At 43.1% G+C, this 15,460-nt stretch overlaps 8 protein-coding genes and 1 non-coding gene across 9 annotated transcripts; 4 read left to right on the top strand and 5 right to left on the bottom strand.

The window, feature by feature from the left end:
• Positions 1-40: 40 nt before the first annotated feature.
• Positions 41-622, bottom strand: FUN14 (Fun14p; the record flags this gene model as incomplete). Its single annotated transcript, XM_037289286.1, has 1 exon — positions 41-622. One exon carries the CDS (start codon positions 620-622, stop codon positions 41-43), a length of 582 nt encoding a protein of 193 aa, XP_037145181.1.
• A 327-nt stretch (positions 623-949) lies between these two features.
• RTS1 (protein phosphatase 2A regulatory subunit RTS1) lies at positions 950-3,268 on the bottom strand (the record flags this gene model as incomplete). The annotated part of the gene is made up of 1 exon (XM_037289287.1): positions 950-3,268. The coding sequence occupies one exon, from the start codon at positions 3,266-3,268 to the stop codon at positions 950-952; it is 2,319 nt and encodes a 772-aa protein (XP_037145182.1).
• A 1,579-nt stretch (positions 3,269-4,847) lies between these two features.
• Positions 4,848-5,336, bottom strand: HG535_0E05400 (uncharacterized protein; the record flags this gene model as incomplete). The annotated part of the gene is made up of 1 exon (XM_037289288.1): positions 4,848-5,336. One exon carries the CDS (start codon positions 5,334-5,336, stop codon positions 4,848-4,850), a length of 489 nt encoding a protein of 162 aa, XP_037145183.1.
• Positions 5,337-6,202: 866 nt separating this feature from the next.
• On the top strand, positions 6,203-7,864 carry SPO23 (Spo23p; the record flags this gene model as incomplete). The annotated part of the gene is made up of 1 exon (XM_037289289.1): positions 6,203-7,864. One exon carries the CDS (start codon positions 6,203-6,205, stop codon positions 7,862-7,864), a length of 1,662 nt encoding a protein of 553 aa, XP_037145184.1.
• Positions 7,865-8,845: 981 nt separating this feature from the next.
• Positions 8,846-9,757, top strand: CUP9 (Cup9p; the record flags this gene model as incomplete). Its single annotated transcript, XM_037289290.1, has 1 exon — positions 8,846-9,757. One exon carries the CDS (start codon positions 8,846-8,848, stop codon positions 9,755-9,757), a length of 912 nt encoding a protein of 303 aa, XP_037145185.1.
• Positions 9,758-9,884: 127 nt separating this feature from the next.
• On the bottom strand, positions 9,885-10,574 carry CBC2 (nuclear cap-binding protein subunit CBC2; the record flags this gene model as incomplete). Its single annotated transcript, XM_037289291.1, has 1 exon — positions 9,885-10,574. One exon carries the CDS (start codon positions 10,572-10,574, stop codon positions 9,885-9,887), a length of 690 nt encoding a protein of 229 aa, XP_037145186.1.
• A 329-nt stretch (positions 10,575-10,903) lies between these two features.
• Positions 10,904-10,975, top strand: HG535_0Etrna7E. Its single transcript has one exon. It is a non-coding gene; the product is annotated as a tRNA-Glu (tRNA).
• Positions 10,976-11,264: 289 nt separating this feature from the next.
• Positions 11,265-12,881, bottom strand: PPQ1 (protein-serine/threonine phosphatase; the record flags this gene model as incomplete). The annotated part of the gene is made up of 1 exon (XM_037289292.1): positions 11,265-12,881. The coding sequence occupies one exon, from the start codon at positions 12,879-12,881 to the stop codon at positions 11,265-11,267; it is 1,617 nt and encodes a 538-aa protein (XP_037145187.1).
• Positions 12,882-13,826: 945 nt separating this feature from the next.
• On the top strand, positions 13,827-15,440 carry CTI6 (Cti6p; the record flags this gene model as incomplete). Its single annotated transcript, XM_037289293.1, has 1 exon — positions 13,827-15,440. One exon carries the CDS (start codon positions 13,827-13,829, stop codon positions 15,438-15,440), a length of 1,614 nt encoding a protein of 537 aa, XP_037145188.1.
• Between the last annotated feature and the right edge of the window lie 20 nt (positions 15,441-15,460).

A 15,460-nucleotide genomic window follows, 5' to 3' on the forward strand; every position in this document is an offset into this window, starting at 1 on the left:
ATATAAAATTCTAGAAGTCAAATGTCAAAATGACTCCAAATCAAATATTAGCGGCAGCTAATATAAAAGTCAAAAGAAATGATATCTTGAAACTAGGCCTCTCCCAAAGCAAGGTGTTCAAATCAATCGTCTCCTTGCCGCTCTTGATGATATATTTCGAAAATAGATGGCTGGTGGCATTTTTGTTGATGATTTCTCTATTCTGTAACCACTGTAAAGCCAAGAATCCAACTCCAGTGCAATAAACCAGTAAGGTGGATATCTTTCCCATTATTACACCCAGGACTAGACCACATAATGATCCAATGCAAAGTTGTCTATAGTCTACCTTTCCATTTAGGCGTGATGTTCTTTTGACGGGAGGCTCTTTTGGAAAGTCCAATTGCTGCTTCAGGTCAGATTTCTCCTCAAAGGAGACCAATGCATCATTATAAATCAGATTTCTGGAATTGTGTATCCAAGGAGCAGCAATTCCAATTGAGGTTGCCAGTGTCAATCCTGTTACTCGAGGTGTCACTTTAGGAAATCTCAGAGTCGAAAAACGAACCGGGGCAGATAGTCTATTTAAAGCTAGTCTCTTAAAGCCATTGAATAGAAGTTGTTGGTTGATAAAGGCAGTCATATTGAGAGTTTAATAATATTTTGATTATACCATTTACTGTTTTTTCAAATTTTTGATTTATTATTTTTATCTCCCCCCTGACAACTTCAATGTTGTTAAAACTGTGCAAGACAAAAAAACAAGGTCTTCGTCTTCCTCCCTAAAAAATTGAAAAGACTGACAGCACTTGAACTAACAGGTTGTGATTTTGATGATGTATACACATATATACACATATATACACATATATACAGTATATACAATACAGAATACCTTGAGAGTTGTATAATGTCTGGGTATTGTTCCTCTTTTTGAAACATGAGAAGTTTAATGTAACTGGCGTATCTTCTACTTTGAGGGTTCTATCCCTTTGCTGGATTTTGTATCGGCTATCTCACCCAGGTCTTTCCTTTGTTCGTCCCCGAGTACCTGTTGTTCGTTCTTTTTATAACACTCTTGTTGACCATCAAACATTTGCTCATGATCTCGAGTGTTGTCTTCGACTTGAATTTCCATACTACTCACATTATTTGAAGTTTTCTCATTCTCCTCACCAATTCTCAAATTTCTAACATATTCGTCTAATCTATTCCAGTTTTCCTTTCTCTCCGCCTTACGTTTTTGCGTCTCTTTAACACTGGACAAATATAATGAATTACAGTTTTCATAAAGAATTGGGTTCGTTTCCAGAAAAATTTTTAAAGCTTTGAAAGCCATTGCATGAATTGCCCTGTTCCATGAGCCTGAATTGATTGCTTGCTCAACAAGCATGTAAGGATCGGATGTTCCATCTTCACCATTTACGGCATCCAATTCTAATTGTGATGTCAATTCATATAATGCGGGGAAAATAATCGGAAGGATGACTTCTGCATTTTCAATGCATAGATTCAGGAAATACTCGTTATTCCAATAACTTAAAACCTTCTCTGCAACTTGAAAATGTGGCGATGAAATACATTTTGCAAGCTGAACAAAAAGTGGTACCTCCACCTTGATAAATTCTAGTGGCTCAATAACCTCAAATATATCTTCAATTTCGTTCAAAAACATGATTTCTTTTGTGGAATTAATTTTGGGCCAATAACGCAGCAGTCCCATCACTACTTCTTCCGTTAGTAAGGGCTCCTTTTCTAAAAACTGAACGATACAGTATGCTAATTGTGGGTGATAAAGGGATAAGCATCTAACTTTATGCAATGGAATTAAAACTCTAACGAGAAATACCTTGTGTTCCTCTTTCAAAGGTAATGCAAATCCGTTGATAATGGAGCCTAGAATCTCTAATAACTCTGCTACACCATTGAATCTTTCTGTCTCATAAACAAATTGTAAAAAAATGTTATTGATTGATCGACGAATGAAACTTCTTAAACTTAAAAACTTTCCATAAATTCTGTGGAGAGTTGTTTTTAAACAATCCCTCTCTCTTATATCTTCACTATCAAACAATTCTAATAATTTCAATAGAAATTCTTGGTCAATGTACTGTTTCGCTATTTGATGATTAAAGTCAGGGCTTTCCACGAATCTTAAAAAAAATTCATATACTAATTGCATATGAGGCCAAGCTAATTCATTGACTGGTTCATCTTCATCCGGATCGTATATGTCACCTACTGGATTCACTGGTGGTGGTATGGGTCTGAACAGATTTATCTTAAACATGGCAACAACATGTGAATACATTTCATGAGAGTAAGTGAATCTATTCGTCACAATGAATTCAATTAATTCTTGCAATGTTATGCGTTTTATTTCTTTTCCCTGAATATCGAAGCTTGGATCATTAAAGTCAAACATTGTATTACATTGGTCTACTTTTGCAATGAAAAGAGCTATAGTTTCCTCCGGTGATACATCATCAAAGCTTGGGAGTTTTGTTATTTGTGTGTATCTTGAGGGTTCAAACCTCGAAGACGAATGACGTTGTGGAACCTTTATCAAATCAACATCAGTATCAGGATTCAGCTTTGTAGGTGTAGGAAGTTTTTCAAATGAGTGCGACAACCTAGGAATATCTATACCCGAAGGTGATGAAGAAGGGCTGTTTCCTGGGGAAAGATGATCTCTAGCAGAGGCGTTTACCCCTGTCGCACTTTGTACCGGTAGTGCGTAGGGCGAACTTGTTGGAAAAGATGCTGTTGCAATAGAGCTTGGAGAAGTTTGGGGAATTGTTGCTGCAGCTATTAGGGTAGGATGACTTTTGCCTCCGCTTCTCGGTTCTCCTGATGTATCCTCTTTGGTGGAGTGAGCAGTTGATGGGAGTGCTAGAGACGAGTCTTGCTCCCTTTCCTTTGAAGTGAGAGAGGCAACAGGGGTTGCGTTTCTCATTTGCTTGGAGCCTGAAGATCCAGAAGATCCTGGGGTTTTTTGTTTTGAGGTACCGTTGCTTGAGTGATGCTTACCAGAACTGGAACCTGAGGTCAGACCAGAACCAGAACTCACTCCACCTGAGCTTGAGTTACCTGAAGTAGAAGACACCTTTGTTCTATCCGAGGATGATCTACTACTACTGTTGGCTGTTGTGGATCCCGATGAATCTGTGGGACTGCTCTTCTTGTGTTCCGACACAGATTCTTTTTCTTTATCTTTCTTCTTATGGCCATTTGATGAAGAAGACCCAGTGGCCTTCTTCATCAATTTCTGTTTGAAGCCACGCATCATATTGATATGAAATGCAAGTGTGAGTGACTTTTACCTATATTACCTTTGTGGTATACCCAAAGTAAAACAAAATAAAAACAAAATACAATTTAAAAAAAAGTGGCCACCAAAGCTGAAAAGAAAATGTTTTAGCTGTCAATTGAACAAATGACCTTATGTCACTTCCTAAATGAAATTAGCCTTAAACAGTGCAGCGTTGAACTTATTCTTTCAGGTGTCTCGGTGTCTTGACCTCTCGTTATTTTCTATCTTGCGAGAAAACCAGATTGAATTTCACGAACTTTTAGGAAAGGGGGGGAAGTCAACCTTTTTAAACGCTACAACCACCGCGGACGGGTAACAAATGAGGAACAACTTGTTCACTCAGTGCTAGAAATTACTTATCTGCTGCCAATGAAAATGATGAAAGCTTTCTACATGGTATAGCTCCTCTTACATCAAGGCACCAGGAGCTCTCGCATCCTACGGAGTGGTCATTGTCAAAGTCCTTTTGATATACTGCTTTCTTATCCTGTACTGTGAAGTTAGAGGGACAGTAACAGTCTACCGTCTTGGTCAACAGGAGAAACAAATACCTTGCATTCAAATATTTGATGGAGCTGATCCGTTTTGATTTTGAACGAATTCATCTTTTGCGGTGTTCGCCTGAACATGCCAATTCAAAAGTTAGCGACAGCAGGAAAACAAAGCCCAGCAATCCAGAAAGATGCTTCAGGTAGAGCAATTCGCATTCTCCACTCCCATGTCAAACAACTGACTGTGCTGCCTTTCTCAGTACTTTCAAACTCACTTTTCTTTAGTAGTTGCATCTTATATGGCTCTCTCAGCCGCACTCTAAAAGGGCAGTAGCAGGCCAATCTTACACATCTCATTCAGCATTCAAATAAGAATGAATCCAAGCAGCCCGAAATAGCCTTCACCTGCCTATTCTGCGAGCGCAACGTCGACGCCATCGCAAGAACCGGTGGAATCTCAGTCCAACCTCAGTCCAACACCAGTCCAACCCCCAAATTGAGTTTGACAACAAATAAATCCTCTTGGGTTATAACTTCGCTCCTTTATAGGAGGTGAGAAATGAAGCAAGCCTTTGTTGCCTACTTTAATAGAGAGTATAACTGCCCTCTATCGGTGTCTTTTTTTCCTCTTCCGGACTGATAAGAAAAGGGAAAAACGTACTTATTGCCAGGGACAACTGAGCCGAGGATATCCTGACAAATGCGAAATGAAAATATAATCTTAGAACCCTTGAACCCACTTCCAAAGTCTAACTCTGAAATATGTGAAAGTTCTGGAAAAGTCTTGTTGTACGTCTTAATAAGCAGAACCCATTACCTCGACAACAATGGCCACACGGCGGAATACAAGGCAAGAAAAAAAGTGATAATACAAAATTAAACTAAATTTTGATAATATAACCGAGACTATATAAAGAAATTCAAATGATAACCGTTACCTAAACCGAAAAATCTCTAATGTACTACAAGTACATGAATATATATGAATCTATGCATCCACCCCCCTTCCACAGCACGTAGAAGAACTGTAACCACTTTGCGGATACACCGGGTTCCTTCTTTGGTTAGCCGTTGGGAGCGGGACTGAAACTTTGCGACGTGTATGGATTGAACTTTGGCCTAGCAAAACTTAGACTTGGTGACGAACTCTGCTGCTGCAGGTTCTGAACGTCTCTCATTTGCTCTGCCATAAATATGTCCATTTTTTCACATGTGAGCTGTTCCTGCGCCGACAGAAGAGACCTGGGACAGTAAAACAGGTCGTCTTCAAAGGATTTGCACATATTATTCTTGAATCTCAGAGTCTCGAACTCGACGCTGGTTCCGCAGCTGCTCGCAGTGCTGCTACTGCTCGACGAGCTATGACTGCCGACTGATGACTGACTCACTGGAGTCTCATATGCGATCGGAGAATGGAACGGCGGTGGGCTTATGGGTATTTGCTGCTGCTGCGGTTGCTGCAGCAGCTGCTCATCAAAAGGCATTGCGCTACGGGTTCCAAAACCCCCCGTGTTGACATACGCCTTCTGCACTGAAGACTGATTATACGACATGGCCTCCAATATAAAAAACACAAACTGACAAACTCTAATCTTCTCCAGAAAGCGAATCACAGCACTACTACTATCATGTAACGAAACCTGCCCTCTCAAGTTATATATCTTGTTTCTCTCTCGCTTTCTCTCTTGCTTTCTGAGCTTTCTTGTTGGATTCGAAACTGAATTTCGATGTTTATATTAATACAGATAACAAAGGAACATCGTGAGACTTGCCAGAAAGAAGCAAGGGGGAACAAGAATCCCACGAAATGCAGAAAGAACGAAAAAAAGAAATTTAGCTCATTTGAGACGCACAAACTCCACACACCACGCCGGTATCTCGAGATTTCCGTATCGTTTTGCACGCACTCCGGACAGTTCTAGAAACATAAGATTTCTTTGGCATTCTGGTTCGAGTGTAAAACGCCGTCATTTCGATCGAACGTGTCCCGGACAACGAGATTTTGCGTCGCAATGCAATAACTGACGCCGTTTGCCGGAGTATAGGAGGATAGTTTAGACATGGACCCTGCCGCACGTTTATGAGCACCATACAGGACCGGCACATTTTACTTGGACTGTTCTGCTTGGAATGCTTCTCGTGGAATGCTTCTCGTGGACCGTTTCTCTTGACAGCTCTTGAAGGATTTTCTCTTGGAGCAGCAGCCTACGTAATGCCGTTAAGCTGGGTATGCAACATTTGGCTTCTGAGTTGCCAAACGGCTCGATAGCAGACCCTGGAAACGCTCTTTTTCGTGGTCTTCGATTGTTGTCGTTTTTTGGGGGTTCGTTTTTGTGTCACAAAACCAAAAAAAAAAATATGCAGGGATAAGAGCTGGCGGCTACCTGAAATACCGAGACTAATTGGACCATAAGTTCGCATGTCTCTCATGAACCGCTTGAGTTTCGAGAGGACAATGGGACTGAAACTTTACGAAAGAACCGTGAGATCCGTGTCGTCAATGGCAGTTGCTTCAGATTTCAGCAGGTGGAACCAAATGCGGCAAGCCATTGAGCGAACACCAACGAAGCCACTATCGACAGATGAAACTATGGACAGAGACACACCGGAGCCTGCGTCCAGGAAGCTACTGAAATTTGTGAATCTGAAAAACTTGGGCACAACTATAAGAAATGACTCTGGTCATTATGAATATTACTATAATCCTATCGAGCTAGGCAGCAATCCTTACAATTGGCTGTGCGTTGACACGGAAAACAAATTTTCCATCGAGCTGATCCTAGACCAGCCTAATGAAAAGATTTACCTGCCAGACTTGCCCATGCGGAGAGACGATCCGTCGTCGCTCTCGCGTACAGCGCCTATTTTTGAATCTTCTTCGACCGCCAACATTCCAAACGCTAATAACTTGTCACACATACGGGATAATTTTAGTAGCGGTGTGAGTATCAGCGGCACGGTACGCATGATCGTAGCCAATACGGAAAGACCGATTATTATGAAGAGTCATGCAATATATTTGAAATGCTTCATTGGGGAGTACGCATGTTTTGTGGACACAAACAAAAAAAGCTGGAGAGACAGACTGAACATGAAAAGAGAGTCAGATGAAAAAGTGATAAAACTCTTGTCGCATCCGGTTGATGGCGTTCTGGATTCTTATCTGCTCCCATTCAAAGTAATTAAACTGGATCTGCTGCCAGAAAGACAGATGAAATGCTTGACGCCGGGAGTATATGAATTCCCCTTCACATTCACAGTAAATCTAAATGAGTTTCCTTCAAGTTGTGAAACGATTCTAGGGACAACGGCGTATAGAATTGAAAGCAGAATGAATATTTCAAATTCAAGGGGGAAAAATGATACGATCATTCTGACTCGCAGAGTCGATGTAAAAAGGGTGCTTTCGATTTCAGATATTATAATGAAATATGAATCCATAAATATCGAGGGTTCTTGGAACCGCGAGGAGTTTTTTTACAACATAATGCTTGCCACAAAAATGATCGAAATTGGCGAGCCTTTCAAGTTGACGATCGGAATAATGAAAAGTTTGCACTCCAAGATGACCATCGAAAACATCAAAGTCCTGCTTGCTCAATCAACGTCTGTGCCCTGCATCGACTGCGATACCGACATGCTGTTAACGACATCTTACGTGAAAAAAAACGCGTGTGAACTTTACGATTGCCAGTTTCCGAACGGGCGCCGAAAAATCGAAAACGAATTCCATCAGTTCTACGAAATCGACAACTTGCTGGTGCCCGAGCTCGCGGGCACCAGCTGCAGCACCAACGCGTGGCTAAGGCCATTCTATTGTGAGCCCAGTGCACAGCTGCGCAAGCGCGCTCGTTTAAAGATCACGCACACGTTGAACGTTCAGCTGACCCTGAACAATTGCTCGAGAAGCGATGGCTCGGGGACCCTCAAACCCATGACCTATCTCACCTTTCGAATCCCCATATTGCTTGTAGACAACGACATGCTCGGCAACCTTTCGTTGCCTACCTACAGGCCCCCTTGCGAAACGTCCTCACCGCCGGCATATACCCTATCTGCCGATCCGCCCGCCTATGGGTAGTACGTATTCTACCAACTACACAGTATTTTAAATAAGCCCTTCGCCGCCGTCCCTGCCCAACAAGAGCACGCACCATGGCGCCCTGTGTACCCTGAACCATCTTGTTCTACTCGCGCGTTCGTCGCTCAGGGTGCGCGTTTCGAGAACATTTAAGGATCAGTCGAGGCAAAACGACACATATTGCAGCCAGAATAATAGTCTATTTAATCAAGTGCATAAAACCTGCAAAAAAAGAAACAACCTTACTGCTGCTCAACTCTACGTGTTCCCAACAATCTGTCTGCACCACACAGAGGCCTTGAAGCACTCGAGCCAGCGCTGCCTGGAACACACTACCTGTAGAGTACATGAGCACTGTCGCTGAAGTCGCTGCTGAAGTCATCGCGGATGCAGGAGCTGGCGCGGACCTGCTGCACGTCCGTTGAAGCTCTGGTTGGCTTGCAACTGTTTCTCTTGCACATGCTCCACTGCACGTTTCTGCCGTTTTGTAGCCTGTTTCCTCTTTCTGGTCTGGCAGCGCGCTTTGGCTGCTCTGCGGCATGCCCGGATTGTCTGGCAGGCCGTCCGCACGCTGTCCGGGCCGCAGCTGCTTCTCCGCCAACCGTAGAAGGATCCAATTTGACTCAGCTCGGTTCTAAACAGGGAAAAAAAAAGCTGTCAGCCAGCGTGGTGGTTTGTACGGGGAGGTCTGTGCATAGAATTTAAGAATTTGAGACAGATTGGCATATTTGTCACTTTTTTCTCATGTCATGAGGCATATGAGGTAAGTTCTCACGCAACGTGTAAGACATTTTTTCTAGTATTGATTGGCGAAAGATAATATAAATTAACAAACCTAAAAGGTGGAAAAGTGGAATTTCCCCTGATCGGCTAGTGAGATCTCGGTATCGTTTTCATTCAAGAGCTGACCAGAGAGGTGTGCTTGAACTTGCGTGCGCGTGTGAAGTTGGCTCAAAGTTCGTTTTGTCGCGATAACAAAAGATGTCTTATCAATTGCACGGTATGCCTGCTACGGTGAGGTTGCCCTCGATCCAGAACCTACTGAACTCTATCGACCCGCAGACGAGTGAAGCGGCGAAGTTGCAGGCGGAGGCCCACACGGTGATACCCAGCGGCTCTGTGCCGGTCACAAGCCGAAGCAGGAGCTGGAGCAGGGGCATTGGGCCCGGAAACGGCGTGTTAACAGCAGCGGGCAGTGTGGCGGTCCAAGATGCGCAGTCTTTGCCCCTGATGAAGTACGACACACACAGCATACAGCTGCAGCGAGAGTCCTCGCAGCACCAGAAGTTCTCATATATCTCTGCAATGCCAGTATCAAGGAATGACTCTGAAGTTTCGATATCGTGTTCTACGAGGGACTGTTACGAGGTTTGCCAGAGTCAGCATCAAAACCAAGACAAGACGCAGGGTCACACCCAAAGCGAGACGTGCCAGCAGGGCCCTTCCCAGGAACATAAGAACCAGGTAGCGGGGCAGTTGGGAGCCAGCAACCATGCGAACAGTCATAACGGTAGAAGGTCGAATTTACCGAAAGAGACCGTGCAAATTCTAAATACCTGGTTGTTGGACCATCTGAGAAACCCGTATCCGACTCCCCAGGAGAAAAGAGAGTTGTTGATAAAAACTGGACTGACGAAGATCCAACTATCAAATTGGTTCATCAATGTGAGAAGGAGGAAGATCTTTTGCGATTACTACGAGTTGGCAAACAGGAATAGAGACTCGCCTGATGAAAGTACTGAAAGGGTAACAGCTGAAGCGGTTAGAGTAGCGACAGCTTCATCAAACGAGGAGGAAGAGCTAGCTGAAAGGTTCGCACACGCCCCTTTAACAAGACGCAAAAAGCTGATTGATCGGTTGGAGGAATTGAAAAAGGTGTCGAGACCAAGGTAGCACGGAAAAGGAAAAAAAACAAGTTTATCTTGCAATGATGAGCTAATCCATCATCGCGCCTTGTTGCAGCTTTTTAATGAATTCTTATGTACTTTACTTTTACAATACTATGTTTCAGGGCCCGCCTCTATTCAGGTATATAATTATCCTCTTCCTGATCTTCAATTTCTTGACGATTGTTTGGGTCAAATGCGCCCATCGCGTCAGGTATGTAATCGTTACTCTGTCTGTTTTGATGACCATGCCCACGGACGTGACTATGACCGTGACCGTGACCGTGACCGTGGCCGTGACCATGCTCCGGATGTCTAGGATACGCTGTATTCCCTACACGTTCAGTTAGTGGCACAGCAAAGCCGCCTCTTGATGCATCATATTCGAATCTCAACTCATCACTAACTTGGCCACCACTTTTACCACGACCAAATTGCCTGCCATCTTCGAAGCCTGGGTCTATATCGATCGTTATATTTCTATCATCTAGCTTTGTATCACTCAAATATTTCACCGCATTTAGTGATTCTTCTGGTTTACTGTATATGACAAAACAGAATCCACATGGTGTAAATTTGAATCTATCAAGACCCATGATTATTCTTGTAATTGTACCACATTTACTGAAAAGTTCGTATATTTGTTCTTCAGAGGTATAAAATGATAAGTTTCCAACATAAATTGTGGACGATTTCATGGATTTTCGTAATTCATCCAAACCAGATGGATCTTTTCTTGCCTTTCTCAAGAGATAATTCGATGGGGTGTCCAACCTGTTTGTTGAATGATCAAATTTCACTTCATCAAATTCCTCTAGCGACATATTGGCTAAAATAATAAGTTCACAATTGGTTGATCTCGTATAAGATATGTATTTGAATAATAATTCATCATTGATGAGATTTTCAATATGATATTATTTTTTCCATTTTTTGAGTTTAGCGTTGCTACCTCCATTGAACACAAAAGAGATGAACCGTCCGGGTAACGCAACACATAATTTTACGGCGAATTCAAGATAGTCAATACGGTTTGAACTGTATGCTGAGAGCCATAAAAATGCTCTATTTGTCGAGGGGTGAAGTTTGAACACGCGAGAGCAACCTAGAGGTAGAACTAAAGTCAAAGTTTTAATTGTATTCAAGAGTACTATCCGATGTAGTGTAACGGCTATCACACCTCGCTTTCACCGTGGAGACCGGGGTTCGACTCCCCGCATCGGAGTAACAAACGATTTTATTTTTTTAGGATTCAACGGGCCTTTAAAGCTATTACGAACTCTTCCTCTGCTTTCAAACATGCTTATAGAATAAAACACTATTAGAATCCAACTTGAGCTGAATATATGCATGTATATACCTGGTCAAGAGTCCTTAGACTTGACTTCAAAAAGAAAATATGTCATAATATCCTTAAAAAGAGCCTTGAATGAAATAGTAAATAATGATAGTAAAAATAAATCGAAATAAGAAAATATTTGAAAGCGTTAAAACAAATGTAAATTTGTGAGAAATTATTTTTTGTTGGACTTGGAATAAGGGCTCTTTGAAGTTTGTTTTGTTACAGCACGAGGCTTTAACAGTTCAAAGCTGCACATTAAACCTGTAGTGACACTCATGACCGCACCCCAGTTGTTGAATTCGCCGCAATAATTTGGTGCTGAAAAGATCGTAACAAGTTTTTTCTTTGCGAAAAACTCGTAACCATCTTCAACAACCATGTGCCCTCTGATAACTAAATCAAAGTTGAATTTTGAACAAAAATCTGCAACGTTCTTCTTACCAAAAACAAAAGAAACACCTCTATCGTTTGAGGACCAATCTCTTGCTTGCGCATCAGGATCACTCCAAAGTATATCAGTAATCAAACCCTCATCCGGTATGTCTGTTGGCCTAATGATTTTTTGCAATTGATTCAAGGAATTAAGCTCTGGTGATATACCACCGTGAACACAAAATATTCTATCTTGAATAACCGCAGCAAAAGGTAACGTATTGAAGACGTCAACGAACATTTTCCATGTTTTTGAAGATGTTCTCCTTTTACATTCATCGAAAAATCCATACATCTTCGTGACGTTTGCAGATTCGTGATTACCTCTCAACATAAAAAAGTTATCTCTATATTTAATCTTGTAACAAAGGAGTAACAGGATTGTCTCTAAAGATTGCTTACCACGATCAACATAATCACCCAAAAATAAATAATTAGTTTCTGGCGGTTTACCACTCAACTTAAGAATCCTCATTAAGTCATTAAACTGACCGTGCACATCACCAACAACTTTGATCGGAGCCTGCAGTTTCAACAAAGATGGTTGATTTAAAAAGATTTCTCTTGCCTGATAACAAATCAACTGAAGTTCCCAAGACGAAAAGGGAAAATCTCGGGATTTATAATACCTCGTCTCCCCAATCTTTAGTAATTTCTCAATTGCATGATCAATATCGATACCTTCAGCTGATGAAGCATCATGTGGATATCTTTTCAAAAAAACTGCTGGGTCCTGTTTCTTTTGTCTATGAGACTGAGCCCTTGCCCCAGTTGGTTTCAGATAATTCGCATCCGTAGCCGACGTGGCAGTAATCGAGTTTTTAGTCGGTGACGGCGAGTAAAGCGTATTGTTGCTACTCCCTGAACTATTGTTACTTTCATTACTGCTGTAGCTGCTGTCACTACCGCTGCAGTTGACAACATTAGTAATGGCAAACGGCTTGATTGTGCCAATCCCAGCATCAAGTTGGAACTCCAATTTGTCCTCCTTCAAGGGCGAGATGTGATCGATCATGGTCAGCTCCGAATCAGCTGAGGTCGGTGGCCGCATTATCGCACTGGCGTGTGGGAAATACGTCTTACCACTCTCAACTTCCTTATTTCTCATTGGCGGTATCTCCTTACCCGTCGTTCTCCTCGTTATTGTGTTCGTATTGGTGCTTCCTGCTGTAGGTGCGTCCCTACGGTTCGTAGTCGTCTCGTCGTTATTGTTCTTGATAGTAGGCAGCGGCCTACTATCATCTGGCTCAGTGGGCTCGTTGGCATTCTGATCCTCGCTTGTTGTTAGTTGTTGGCTATTTGAAGAACTCGGTACTGCAAAATTAGTGTTATTTGATTTCGACGGGCTGTTTCCCATATCCTTTCTAATATCCTCTTGGGGTCAACAATGCAAAATCGATAATCAAGTCTACTAAGTCGTGCTACCTTCCGCCGCTCGCGAATACGTTATATAATAGGTCGTGTTGTAACCCAAAAACTAGCGAACTCAATCCGTGGAAGAGACCAAACAGAATGTAAAAATCCTTTAACGAAACGAAACGAAACGAATTGCAATCCACTATGCGGAACGAAAGTCAACAAAATAAAGCTGTTACTAGAGCTATCACTAGAAACTAAGCCTGTAATCCTTCTCTTGCAGGTACGAACGACTATTCGAGCTAACGAAACGGAAAATGGCTTCTATTACTCAACACAATCGCCTGGATAGAATCCGAGAGTTTCGACGTCCCCGATGAGGTGGCCCACCCAGCTCAGAGTTCAGCTAGGTGTAACTGAGGCCGCGAGAGACGGCGGGCCAAATCTAAAACAAGAAACGGCGAGCGGAAATAAAGTAGCCGTCCTCAATGATAAACGTGCCCTTTTTTATTCGGTTTCAAAGATCATAAAACTTTTTGTTGAGGGTCACGTGCGAGAGGGGATGCCATTCTCTCGTGCAGAATGAGCTCGGCTCCGGCTCGCGGCCTCGGATAAATGGAACTGCGGTGCGCTGATCCGGAGTCGGGTAACATTAGGGGTAGGGGCGGGGGGTCTTTTTCAATTTTCATTCCGGACATATCTGTTCCAGTGGTGCCTGTCCGGATTCTTCAAGTACATACAATGTTTGAATGCGCATAGCCAGGGAAACGAATGATTATCTTATTCCAGTGCATCGATGATGAAATATTTTCAATCTGGGGAGGCAGGCATATAAGTTTGGTTCTCTTTAGCTTGGTAGGTACCGCTAGATAGATAGGTAGACTGGCAGACTGTGGGTTGGATTTGCGTCTGCTTTTAGATTTCGTTCTCGCAAATTGGCTAGGGAATGGAGTTGAAAGTGGAAACGCTAGTGGCTGCTGAGCAGCAACCCAAGCTTCAGGAGAATGCGCCACAGGGTGCGCAAGTGGCTGCGGAGCCCGAACTGGAGGGCTCCCTGAACAATGCTGAGGCTCACGACAGTGTGATAGAAGAAGTGGAGGAGGAAGAAGAAGAAGGTGAGACCAGATGCGTCTGTGGCGAGACGGATCCGCCCGATGGATCGGGGCTGTACATTCAGTGTGAGCAGTGCTCTGTGTGGCAGCACGGGTACTGTGTTGGCATCGCGGATGGCGAGGACAGCCGTGTGGAGAAGTATTGGTGCGAGCAATGCAAGCCCGAACTGCACCACCTCTACGTAGAGGTCACCACCGGAAGGATCAGATCCATCTACAAACCCGTGCAAGAGAAGAGGCGACATAATCGCAGGAACAACAGGCATGCAAAGGTTCCCGGTCCGCCTTTCGAGGGCGAGGTTGATCACGATGAGTCGAAGAAAGATGGGGGACAAGCTGATACAATTGCATCGAATTCACTGGAGGAAGCAGCGCATGGTAGCAGCGATAATGGAAACGGTGTTTCTACCAGTAGTGGTGACAGTACTTCGGCCTCGAGACCACGACTGTCACGTGGCAGCAATCAAGGCTCGTCAAAGGACAATATAAATGGTAGCGCTGGTAGTGGCGACGGCGGCGAAAAGCTCCACAGCGATGATCCAAGGACGGCTGATGATGATTATTTTAGCCTGGATGATGACAAAAGGCTTCAGGATAGGAGACGGGCGACCTTTTCAGCTAGGGAAGAGAAACAGTACCAGCTCATGCTCGAGAAAGCCATTCAGGAGAGCCGTAGAACTTCTCACCAAGAAGACACAGATCCCAATGCGGCGGCAATATATGATGAAAGTGATAACTTGCACCCAAAAGATCAAAATAGTGCAAATGGCAATGGTAACGTAATAGTGAGGCAAGATACGCACTCTACATTGACCGCAGATGAACTGCTCGCAAGACGGTCAGATTCAGAGTTGAATATGGCTAATTCAGGGACATACACTGAGTCTGCAAGGGTATCAACTGTAAATTACTCGTCGGTATCTCCTCCACCAAACAAACAGATATCGCAATCAAGATCGCATTCTTCTAACTCAGCATCAGAGAATGATTCGAAGAGAAATAACAGCTCAAGGAGATCACAAAGAGGTCCAAAGACAGGGAGGAGGGGGAAACAAGCTGGCGTAAGTAAAAATAATGATGGAAGAACAAGAAAAAACACTGGCATTAATGGTAATGACAGCAATAATAATGGCACTTCAAGTGGTAAAACCGATATTGGTATAAATAAACCAATGAAGCCAAGACTGCCACCGCAAAGGACGACCTTAGGCGAGATGAGAAGAAGGGTATCTGCAATTTTAGAATTTATATCAAGAACTCAGTGGGAGTTGAGTGAGGAGCATTCATCGAAGGACGAGCTCGTACGATTTGTTGAAAATGAACAATTCATAGAACAAGTCGATTCCATATTTGAAAAGTATGATCAAAGCTTCAAATTGATGGATGATTTAACACGGGCTCTATTGTTATGGGAAAAAAAGTACTCGACAAGCCCCAGCGTTAATTAGTAGCTAGCCAAAATTGAAGG

Source organism: Zygotorulaspora mrakii, chromosome 5 (assembly GCF_013402915.1).
Source record: "Zygotorulaspora mrakii chromosome 5, complete sequence".
Classification (NCBI taxonomy): Eukaryota; Fungi; Ascomycota; class Saccharomycetes; order Saccharomycetales; family Saccharomycetaceae; genus Zygotorulaspora; species Zygotorulaspora mrakii.